The sequence below is a fragment of the Chrysemys picta genome, chromosome 11, assembly GCF_011386835.1.
Source record: "Chrysemys picta bellii isolate R12L10 chromosome 11, ASM1138683v2, whole genome shotgun sequence".
Taxonomy (NCBI): Eukaryota; Metazoa; Chordata; order Testudines; family Emydidae; genus Chrysemys; species Chrysemys picta.
Window position 1 is genome coordinate 31,382,987 of NC_088801.1, and position 12,669 is coordinate 31,395,655.

The 12,669-nt window shown below is 42.2% G+C and overlaps 1 protein-coding gene across 50 annotated transcripts in view; it reads left to right on the forward strand.

The window, feature by feature from the left end:
* The window catches only part of PKP4 (plakophilin 4), a 210,137-nt gene that overhangs the window by 175,193 nt on the left and 22,275 nt on the right, over positions 1–12,669 (forward strand). For all 50 annotated transcript variants that reach the window (XM_065560571.1, XM_065560577.1, XM_065560542.1 and 47 more), the window contains one exon: positions 12,450–12,633. In XM_065560571.1, coding sequence (XP_065416643.1) covers positions 12,450–12,633 — 184 coding nt within the window. The remainder of the gene's footprint in view (positions 1–12,449; positions 12,634–12,669) is intronic.

A 12,669-nucleotide genomic window follows, 5' to 3' on the forward strand; every position in this document is an offset into this window, starting at 1 on the left:
TGGTCTCTTACCAGACTTCCTCTCTTTCCTACACGTTGGGATAATTTGCTCTTCTGTCCCAATTAAAATCTCAGAAAACTGTCCACTCTCCTGAACTCTTTTTTCCCTTAGCTTTACTTAACTTACTCATCTACCAATTCTTTGATTTTGCTAAAGTCTGCCGTCTTGAAGTCCATTGTCTATATTTTGCTGTTTTCCCTCCTACCATTCCTTAGAATCATTATCTCTATCATTTCATGATCACTTTCGCTCAAACTGCCTTCCACTTTGAAATTCTCAACCAGTTCCTCTCTATTTGTTGTTATCAAATCTAGAATATTCTCTCCCCTAGTTGCTTTTTCCACTTTCTGTAATAAAACGTCTCCAGTATATTCCAAGAATTTGTTGGATAATCTGCGCCCTGCTATATTATTTTTCCAGCAGATGTCTAGCTAGTTTGAAGTCCCCCATCACCACCAAGTCCTGTGTTTTGGGTGATTTTGTTAGTTGTTTAATAAAAGCCTCATCCACCTCTTCTTCCTTGATAGGTGGTCTGTAATAACCCCTTGGTTTTACCCCTTTTACCTTTACCCAGAGACTTTCAACACGTCTGCCTCCCACTTCTATCTCAACCTCAGTGCAAGTGTATACATCTTTAATATGCAAGTGTAAAGGTGTGGGACTCACCCCTGCGGCACCTCCTGCTGGTTGTCTCAGGGAATTAGCTCTTTTCCAGCCTGGGCCCCCTCTGCAGGCCGGTGTCCCGCTTGTAGCTGGCCCCGTCTCCCTCCCGGACCCCGGTGCCCCGTTACCCTGGGGCTTGCCCCCTGGCAATACCCCACCAGTCTCTATGGGTCTCCCCTCTCTGGGAAACCCCCCAACCCTCTAATCCCCACCTTGCCTCAGTCTGGGCTACTGCCAGTCATCACCAAGCCCCCCACTCCCTGGGGCAGACTGCAGTGTAAAAGCCACTCATCATAGGCAAGGGGGGGTTGGACCTGCTGCCTCCACCTATAGCGGAGCTGCCCCTCTGCAGCCCTAGTACCCTCTAGTGGGCCCTTCCTTCAGCCTGGTGCTCTGCTAGGCTGGAGCTCCCCAGCACTGCTCCACCCTCAGTACCTTGCCCTTCCCCAGCACTGCTCCACCCTCAGTACCTTCTCTGCAGACAGCCAGGCCCTGCTCCCGTCAGCCTCCGGAGCACCCCCGCTATGGGCTTTGGACCAGGCTCTGCAGCCTGGGGAATTGCCAGCCTGGAGAGAGACTCCTTTTGGCCTCTGGCTCACAGCCTTTTTATACCGGCCAGCTGTGGCCTGATTGGGGCGTGGCCCAGCTGCGGCTGCTCCCCCAATCAGCCTAGTAGCTGCTTCCCCCTGCAACAGCCCTCTCCCAGGGCTGTCTTAAGGGCAGGACCGGGGTAACCACCCTGCTACAGCAAGGCAATGCCATCTCCCTCTTTTCTCGGCCTGTTCTTCCTGAACAATCTGTGCTCTTCTATACCAATATTCCAGTCAAGTGAATTCTACCACCAAGTTTCTGTGATGCCAACTATGTTGTAATTGTGATTATTCACTAATATTTCTAGTTCTTCCTGTTTATTCCCCATACGTCTTGCATTAGTATACAGACATCTAAGATGTTCATTAGATTTCCCCTCTGTGTTCCATCTTGTCTCTTCTTTGTCCCTGTTATGATTGCCACTCAGATTCGGATCCTTCACCCAGGTTTCCATGTTTTGGACTCCTGGTGACATCATCTGTGCAACCATGCATTCACCTCCAGGATGTGTCTATCTCTGGCTGGGACCTTACCCTTGACTGGAAGGATAGATGAGAACACCACCTGCGCCCCCAACTTCTTCACCCTCATTCCCAGAGACCTGTAGTCACTTCTGATCTGATCAGGGTCAGACTTCGCAGTATCGTTCGTACCCACATGGATGAGCAGCATGGGGATGGATGATCCTCACCAATCCTTCCATAATGTGTCAGATATAGACTTTTGGCAGGCAGCACACTTCCTAGGATGCCAGGTCAGGCCAGCACTGGATCCCTATGTTATCCTTAGAAGGGAGTCATCGATCATCACCATCACCACCCTTTGTTTCTTCTTGAGAGTGGTGGCCATAATGCTCCCAGCACTGATAGTACATGGCTTCTCCTACTCCTCCCCCATTGGGAAAGATTCCTCATCTCACATTGCCAGGGCAGTATACCATTTTTTTCTCTCTATGGACGGTGGGTTGAGAGCAGAAGTAAAGCACTGCCCGCTGCCAGAAGTAACCAGCAGCCAGCCTCTTCCCTGTGAAGGAACCGTTTCCTTCTCCCCGATAGTGCTACTACAGTCCCCTCCAGCTGGAGTACTTCCTCAGCCTTGGAGTTCTCCTTATGAATGCTTTCAGTGAATTTCTCATGTGCTCAGTCTAGCCACCTCCTTCTGTAGCTCTCCCACCTGTTTTCTGAGAGATTCTACCAGTAGACAACTCTCTCACTTGATGGTGCCCCCACCCAGGATTTCTATGATGAGGAAATGCAGGCCACAGGTCTCTGCAAATCCTCAGCAAGACCTGAGTAGAGGTATCCATGGTCAGTTTTTCTGTCTGAACACAGATGCAGGTGGAGGAGCCAGGAGCAGTGTTGGCATTGGCAATGCGACCTTTCCTGAGACATGCTGATTTTATTCTTTCTCCCTCTTACAAACTCCCCTCAGTGGCTTCAGTGCTGAACTCTGTCATCCAGGATGTGGCTTCTGAGAAATGGGAACAAGTGTTCATAGCCCCTTAGCCACTGTTCCATGTTCTGGAAATGCCCATTTTTCCATTCCTCGTGGTTGATGCCAAGGCCTTATCTTCCTGTATTATCATAGATGTAGTGACGTTTCCAAGAGAAAGTAGGTTTCATTGCACAAGGTTTGAGGTCACAGTAATTGCCATCTTACCTTTGTTTCAAAAGCCCTTTATGTAAGTCGTTGGAGGGTTTTCATCCTTTTGCTTACATTCTTTTGAGCTGAATCATCCTCAGAGTCTCTTCTTGTATCTCTACACAGAAAGATCCATGTATGTTTCCACTGTCAGCTCATGCCACATGCGACACCATAATTGGGATCTCAAAGTTGTCTTTGTATTTAACTGACAGACCTTCCCTTACAAAGGTCTCTAAACCTCCAGAAAGGTAATGTGATATTAGAACATTGAATCCCATAAGGACCCTCCTTTCCCAGTTTCCTTGCTCCTCTGTGTAGTCATCATCATCCTCTCACTTTAGTTTTACATCCCAGAATGAGGAGTTTCATTAGTTCTCGTCTTCTTCTTGCAGGAAGTTCCTTTGATCTAGAGGATCCTTTTCATCCTGTTGGGGAGAGTCCCAATAAGCAGACCTCTTTCTGCTGGCCCAGGATTGACACTTTCTGCTTCTTTTCTGTGGGTGAAAATCTCATATCATGTGTTGGGGGAGTCGGGGGGCCTCCTCTTCACATACCAGGAAAGGAACATGATCAGTTCCAAGTGTATAATCAGATTTCTTCCAGACTCTGATCCATTGTAGTTTTGCTCAACTGCTTGGCTAGTATCCTAGAAGAGCTGTCTGCCTATTTCTTTCCAGTTGGAGACAAAGGGAGTTTTTCTGCAGGTTCTCCCTGAGAAACTCTATGTGGATTTTTTCTGTCCTGTTCTAGACTTCTGCCTACACAATCTCAAGATTTGTCAGTCTTCATTTCAGATAGAAATGCCCAAATCCAGTCTCTAAATCAGTGTTTTTCAACCTATTTACCATTGTGGGCCACATATGCCTCCCACAATGTGTTATGTGGGCCGCATCCAATACTACCTGTATGACCCAGTCGATGTCACATGGGCTGCAGCCGTGTGCTGATTGGGCCACGGGTTGAGAACCATTGCTCTAAGCCATCCTGTCTTCGTTGTTCAGTGGGCCTAATGATATACACCCTTTGAGGCTACAGTAGCAAAATTTTGGCAAAAAAATCCAGTTGTTGCTAACACCACTGCAGCTCTGCCAATGACCATAACAATGGACGTTCTAGTGCAGAAAAGGCTCCTGTAGCTCATATCATTCGCTTGCTGTTGAGATCTGCTCTGAGCAGGATTAGACCACATGGTGTTTGCAGAAACTTCATCTACACTAGAGTTTTCATCCATTATCCATTCATGCCATTATCACTGTGAAAGCTTCAATGGTTGTAAACTTCCGCCAATAATATGGCAGACAAGACTCCATGCATTTTGTAGTCTTCAAGCACTGGAGGAAGACAAAACAAAGGAAGACAGGAGTTGACATTCTGTATATTTCCAAAAAATAAACAAAAGGGGGAAAATTAAAACACCCTCTGACATTCTTATTACACCATAAAGAAGACAAAAGGGCACATGCCCATATTTAATCAGTCCTTTGCCGGTTGCCTTTAAAACAAATCAGCTCTCCAACATACCTGTAGTTTTAAATATATATACATTTTAAAAGGAACAGAAAAACCTTGAAGATTTTTTTCTACATTTGTCATAAGCCTTGACTGCACTACGAAACTTAGGTTTTAGGTTTCAGCGATGGTTTCTGAAACTGTGCTGGTATCAGCTTCTTTTGGTCTGCGTTTGTATTTAAATCACTAAAAACTGATTCAGATTGCAACTACTACAGGTACCTTTTGTCAGCAATAGGTAATTTTCCTAGTATAAACAAGGCTAAAAATGTGTAAATGATAAATAATACAGTTAAATTTTACCTCCTGTACAAAAAAATCTGTTGCTGACAACAGATTGCTGAACACATTTTGTCCTTGCAAGTATAGCGAAGGATAAAGTGTGTTCACACCATTTTAGAAATTATGGTTAAAACCTGTAGTCTAAAGTTGTCAAAATGGTGCTATATATATATATATTTTTTTACATGGTTACACTTGCAGTTAAACTGTGTGCAGCTATGCCTGTTGCTGCAAATTCAGTGTCCGCAACAGGTAATTTTGTTACTGTGGTCCAAACCTTACTGTGCTCACTCAACACGTCATCCTTTTCTTAACTACACAGAATACAAAGATATTAGCACGTGTTTAAAACCAGTTCAAAAGTTCATGAACTTACTATATTTCATTAACTGTATTTTAAAACAAGCACAAATTGGGTACAGAAATGTAATTTTTTTTTCACTGTGTAAGACCAGGGTGAAAGAGGGAGACTGCGGGCATATACATCTTGCTAAGCATTAATTTGATAGGGGATGAGAAGGACACACCATTTGATATCTAAATAGAAAAATGCTATTTTTTGTTGCTTTTCATATTGCATTTTATATATTTTTGGTATTTAACAGAGGGCTGCTGTTGATGTAACTAAGGGAAATATTCTGAGATTCTATTTTTCTGTTCCACTTTACTGGCTTCCCCATTTTCCTGAATCTCTCCTTCATTTCTTCACAATAATGAATTTCTTCCATTACAGCTCCATTACTTGTCTTAAATTCCCCACTGCTACCAATGCTGAGACTTGACCTCTCCTTTATACTCTGTATTTCACTGTTTTGTTGAGTTCTCTAAATCTGATTCTTTTTTATTTTTTTTTTCCTTTCTGTCTCTACTTTTTGCCCCCTACTCCTCTTCTGACTTCAAGAACAGTTCAGACTCCACAAACTGAAGGCATACCTCCCACAGTACTTCAGTAGCTCAAATATGGACAAGGCAGGAGGAGACTGACTCCTTACTCCAACAGCCCAGGGCCAGATTGAGGTAATCCAAGACCTAGCCACACTGTGACATGGGGAGTCCTCTGGCTTCATTTCTATGGCCTCATCCCCACACCATGAGCTTTCCCTGCCTCTCCACTTGGACTCTCCCACTGTCATAGCACCTCTTTCCTTCCTCCCAATAGTGCCCCTCTCTTCAGAATCCCAGAGAGACAGGGAAAGACTGGGAGTAGCAGGGAAGTATTTACACCCTAGCAGCTGGGGTTTAGCTACTTAAATAGGTAGGTGAACAGGATCAGCTGCACTTTTCTACTGTTAGTGTAAAGGGCAGTGCACCACAGGTAGGTGTGCCAGTGGTGTCCATCGTAGTGCCTTTTGGGAAATTTTTGCAATGTGTTGTGGGATAGAAATGACTTGCCCTGGGGTCTCTTGAAGCTAGGGGTCAAGTTCCCAGCATGCAACCTTCTCCATCCCATAATGCCATCCATATCCCATAATTTTTGTGCCTTTTTAAAAAATCCCACAAATCTGCGTGGCACTTTTTGCTGTCCACCATCTGACAGAAGCATGGAGCCTGCAGACCTCTGGATTATTCTCATGAAAGTTGCAAATACAGGATGCACAATCCTCCTATATTTGCAGACCTACAGGTAAAACCACACAATGTGGGGAAATGATTTCTTCCAACACAGGGTGCTAAGAGACACAGTGAAAAACAATTCAAGGTTATTGGTGGCATTCATGGAGCAGTTTCAGATGCTGGGGAGTCTCTTCTGGGCCCATGACTGATGGGATCACATTGTAATGCAGGTTTGGGACAATAAACAGTGGCTGCAGAACTTTTGGATGTGAAAGGCCATATTCCGGGATCTGTTTGCCAAGGTTGCCCTTGCCCTCCAGCACAGGGACACCAGAATGACAGCTGCACTGACAGTTGAGAAGCGAGTTGAGAGACTCAAAGGCAGAGCAAGAAAGCCAAACAGCAACCTATAGGCCAAATGTGGTCCTGAGAGATACCTAGAGAAAGGGTCTGGGTGGGGATTGCTGGCTGAAAGAAGCTTGGGCTTGTAAACTAAGAAACTACTCCTTTTGTTTCTGGTTCCTCCTGCATTTGGAGCAGCAGGACTTTGTACATTCCTTGTAAATAAACAAAACCACATAGAAGAAAATACCAGGCTCAATCATCAATTTCTTCTCCCAACTGGAACATAGTTTTACTGCAAGTTAATCTTTGTGAGGTCAACCCTGGAAGGGAGCATATGTATGTTTACCTTGCAGTAAAACTTAAGTGTCTGGTCAGTGTGTTTTTACCTCAGCCTAGATCATGCATGTTATTTACCTAGAGATTAAAAAAAACCCACCATTTTTATCAGTGAAGACAAGGCCTTAGAAAATCATATCAAACATACAGTATTTATAGATTAATTCAGAGCAGCCCCCACACCCTTCAACATCTTGTAACTCTAAAGAGTTAGAGATGAAAGCTTTATACCACTGGAAGAGGGATGACTAAGGCCTGGTCTACCCTAAGAATTTACTTTGGTATAGCTATGTCTCTCAGGGATGTGAAAAATCCACACCCGAGAGATGTAGCTATACTGACCTAACCCCTAGTGTAAACCAGCGCTAGGTCAACAGAAGAATTCTTCTGCCTCTTGGGGAGGTGGATTACCTACACCAACAGGGGAAAGCCTCCCATCGGTGTAGGTGTCTATACCAAAGAGCTACAGCAGCGCAGCTGCAGCCTTTTAAGTGTAGACAAGTCCTAAGCTTTCAAAAGGGACACAGATCCAGCTAACCCAATAACCATTATAGAGATATTGGACTTTGATCTTGTCACCACTGCAGAAGTGAATGTTGCCCAGCCAGCATTTCAGAGCAGTGAAATTTTGGGGGTGAAATTCCACATTTAGAGGAATATTAAGCTATGTCTACACATGTGGTAGCATGTAGAGTACAAGCATTACACAGGAAGCTACATCCTGCAGTGAAAGGCTTTAGTGGGGGAGGCAGTGGAAAAAGGTGCCAGCAGCTCCCCACTCCAGAGTTTTTTCCTGCTGCCTACCCCTTCTCAGAGCCTTTCCCTGTGGTGAAGAAAGACGCCAGCAGCGGAGAGGCAGTGGGATTCCGCACTGCTAAAAATTAGTAGTGTAGACATGGAAGGCACTGCTTGGTCGTGTAGAGAGCTGTGTACGGTACATACCCTAGGATTCAGGCATATAGGATACTCCACTCACCTAAGACATGCCTCACCATCTACACTGATATTTATACCCGTGCACTCTCTCTACTCTACATGCCACCCTACATGTAGAAACAACTTTAGACCGAGTGATGGAGAGGGATTCATGCAGAGTTCAGGTAAGGCTGTCCAAGGTACATAAGTGCAATTTGTTGTCTTAGTCTGCAGTTTCACATGAATATTAACTTAATGTGTGCATCACAGGTGAGACTGGTAGAAATGTCTATTATGAGGTTAACCCAGTACATCCAATTATAAGATCCTATTTTCAGTTGCTTATAACTTAGTCAAATTTTAACCATTTTGGCTGAAATGTCCCGTGCTGGGGTGTCTGCCTCAGGCTTAATTTCAGCCAAAACTGTTCAGCCATTTCCGAGAACAAGGGTAGAGAAACATAAGTTTTTCTCGTGTTAAAAAATGCCGGCAACCTTTTTTTTGGTTTTTTGTTTGTTTTTTTGAGAAGTTCTAGCACTACCGTGCTTTGGAGCAGGAACCTTAAATTTGGCAGAGGGTGTGGCTTTTGTTTCAGGGATCTGCCTTTTGCCATTCCTGTGAAAATCCACTCAAATTTGCTGAATTAGAAGCTTTCGAAAAATCTCAATTGTTCAACGGGAAGCCAGTGTACGAATGCATCCAGTGCCCCAACTGGGTATCTCATAATTGAAAATCACAACATAAAACAGAGGACTGCCCATAAATATATCTGCCTTCACTCACCCCAACTCAACTGCCTTGAAAAAGATGGGCTTTGCTGCATGCCCGAAGGTTTTGCTCTGTCACATTTCTCTGTGGCCAGAAATGTTTGAATAATGAAGGGAGAATTAACAATGTTTTAAGGGTTTGGTCAAACTGAAAAATTAATCATGTCATTTATAATAGTAGTTGTAATGGTCTATTGAGGAAATGCCGTTTAATAACTTTCTCTGGAGGTTTGTACACTGCTATTCTGCTCTATAAGTAGTGAAATATGATACATGTAAAGTAAATTAAAAATACATCCAGTGAAGGATGAATACTAACTGAGAAGTTAGATGAATTTTCAAGCTGTGTTTCCTGGTGGGAGAAAAAATTATGATAGAAATGCAGTAGACTAAATACTGCTTAAATTATTTACTAAACTATATCAGTCCAACTGATCGCAAATGTGTGTGTATAAATTTGTCGTTCCTTAGATTTGGTTTCAGATTTGGTTTAGTTTTTTATAAACTATATGTCTGTAGCAGGGTGGCAAGCTATCGGATCCTGGATAGGGATAAAAACTAAAATAATTTCTGTTGACACACATAATAAGTGGATCTTGTTAGCACCAACAAAAGCTGTGACAGCAAAGGTCCTCAAGGGCAAACCCTGGGAACTGCCTATTTTGGGGAGAAAGTTTAGGCTAAAGTTGTTTGTTTCTAAGCCTTTTTGTTCTCTACTGTAGCATGCCTGTCACCCTAATTTACTTTACTCAGGAGGAGGAGGAATATAATCTAATGATTTGAAAACAGGGCTAGTAATTTATTTCTACTCTGCTCCTGCTGCACTGAATTGCTCTGCAGCCTTGGGAAAGACACTTAATTTAAAAGCTTCAAAATTTTTCTGCCTCTCAATTTTTGGGTGGCCAGCAGCATTCAGCTGGAGTTATGGATCTCAGCATTCCTGAAAATCAAGTGCATGGGGTCTCAAATTGGTCACCCAAAATCAGAAACCACTTTTGAAAATTTTAACCTGAATTGCCCTGTATGAGTCCCTCACCACCTTTACTCCTTGAAAACTGGGGTTGGTAATTCTTGCCTCTTTCAAGAGGGTACTGTAAGGATTATAATAGCTGTAAAACTTTGACAGTGAAAGGAATAAGAAAAGTGCAAAATAGTATTGGTAACAAGAACAAACTTTACTCTCCTTCTTTCTTAAAACTTTTGTCTTGAAATGATTTAAAGTAATTGCTGTTGCTATTAAAAGGGTCTGTGCCATATTAGAATCTAACAGCATGTACTTTATCTTGTTTGTTGTATTGCTATTATGAAAGGATATCACTCTTGTATTCTCTGCCTTCTCATCTGTCTTGTTGTCCCTTAGGGTGGATGTCTTTTCTGTTTACTATTTTCTTAATAGCATTTTTCATGACCCATCAAGTGTCACCCCTTCAGTGAAGATGGAGGGGATGTGGTTTATTACTTTTTAAATGAGGTAGTGAGTGCACAGATATTATTAATTTCATTAGCTGTCCCCAGAATTTTTTTCACTGCAAAGGGATAAGTAGAATTGATCAGCCTCTTCCTAATGCTTTTTCTTATGATTATTTTTCATATAGTGCTGGTAGAGTGTAACCACTACAGCAGCACCAACAAAGTGCTTAGTACAGCAGAATATTATTTCAGCTACATATAACCTTGCTAAAGAGGGGAAGGAATAAATCACTGGTTTCTTTCCAGTTCTCTTTGATGCCAGGAAATTGTTTGTTAAATTGTATCTAGTATGTTTTGATTCTTTGTTTTCTATGGTAAAGTTTGGTACTAGATATGCAACTTTTGGAGCATTCTTCCTGATGATAAAGTTGCTATCTGCATGTCTTTTGTATAGAGTCTAACCCCCAAAAAAGTCTTTCATTTGTTTGAGTACAGACTGACCATTTCTTTTCAAATAGCAGAAATTAAAGCAACGTAAGACTTCTGTCCCAATCAATAAGTCATCTCCGATGAAGTGGAGTTGACCAGAACATTGCATCTTAAATAATGTTGGCTGTAAATTGTGTTCTAAAACAAATACACATGACCTAAGCTTAAATACAATTTTAAAACTTCTACTGTAAATTATTTTTATACTGAATGGAATTTGGCAAATCTGATTCCAAGTGTTTGTCTTTATGAACAGTAATAAGTGGATTTACTCCTGTGTCTATGATTATTTAAATTTAACCCTGAGTAGTGACAGTCAGCTTTTGAAATAGTAAAGGTTGTATTGGCATGTTGCTAAAAGCAGAGGAGCACCTAACTTGCATACATATTTACCTACCATACAAAATGCAAGTATTAGCCAGGAGTCAAATACGGGATATCAGAGCAGGTGGAGAAATTATATTCTTCAAAGGTCCATGTATTTGAGACACAAAATGAGACACACTCACAGTGTATTGTGAAGATGATCAAAATTACATCATGTATGCTCTGCTGAACTCCTGGGGCTTGGCTTCTCCCATTGGGTTCAGATACACCCATGGAGTCTGCTGGGCTCTTTGGGCTTAGTTCTTTCATGACTGTAGCAAAAAAGAAAAGTGGTAGTATCTCCTAAGCAGTATTCATTCATGACTCCAAAATGAGATGTCATTCACAGTAAATTGTACGGACCTTTGTAATGTGATTTTCTCTTTTCTTACATGCTCTGGTCAGTAGTGAAATAGTTAATGTTGACATTTAAGTTATCATCACTGAGTTTCAGAGTTAACATCTTAAGGTGAGCTGAGATCAGTTTACTTCTCAGATTCACTTTTTAAAAATTGAAAACTTAGATTCTGCACGCAAGATGGCATCTGAAGACTAGCGAATATATGCAGCATGCCACTTGACTTAGAACCCTAGTATTAAGTTAATTTTCCACACAGTTGGCCACCACTGATCTTTCTCATCCTCTGCCAACTTTACAGCATTTTCTGCTTCTCTCTCTCTCTCTCTCTCTTTTTCTCTCAAATTGAAGAACTGTGAGTTGGTGCTTGTAATTTTGTGGGGAGTGCTGGGAAGATTTTTGTCTGAGAGGAGTTGCTAGTTTGGTTGGTTGTTGAGATGTGTAAGGGTTTAGCAGTTGGAGGTACAAGTGTCAGGATTGTGGTATTTATCTCCGGGGAGCATGTAGGAATATTTGGCAACTAAGTTGGGGTTCTGGGTATCTCTATATTGTTACTAGAGAAGCACAGGAGAATCTTCCTCCTGGCTTCTAGAATGTGATGGGGAATTTTCCCTCTCCTGTCAGGTAACACAAACAGGGCTCTGTCCTCCTCAGTGAATCTTTCTTTTGTACCCCATCAGATCAATAAAGGGAGTTTCTCTAAGGTTCTTTTTTTCCTTGATGTGAGAAGTATATTACATTCACTTGTGCACCTGCTCTCTCGCGCTCATCCCCCCCACCCACCCCAGGGACCCACCCGCTTACCAAACATTAGGTCCATTGTGATAATAATCACATGTTCTTTCTGTTCCATCAGGAAGTTTAATTTGTACACTGCTGATCTGAAATTACAGGTATGCTCCCTGATGGATCAACCAGACTGAGGAATGTTGAAGAAAACATATCCCACAGTTTAGGAACCACTTTGTCTCCCCAACCTGTAAAATAAATCTTTTAAGGGCAACTTTGCAGACCACCTGTTGGTCATATGTGGAGAATAAAGGTTGCATTACAGAATTAATCCACTATATTTCTTTTGGTTGTATATAGGTAAATTAATTTTCCCCTTTGTTTAAGGAGATAGATATTATGTGGTTACTATTGGTTTATATTTGTTCACTGTAATCAAAGTTACCAGTTATCTTCTGACATTAAATCGTACAATGGAATTCCCTTTTTAGGAGTTCTCTGGAACTTGTCCTCATGTGATGCAGTAAAGATGACAATCATTCGAGATGCTCTATCAACACTAACTAACACTGTGATAGTTCCACATTCTGGATGGAATAATTCTTCCTTTGACGATGATCATAAAATTAAATTCCAGACTTCTCTAGTTCTGCGCAATACTACAGGATGCCTGAGGTAAATCACCCTATTCAAGATCTCTGTTAACACAGT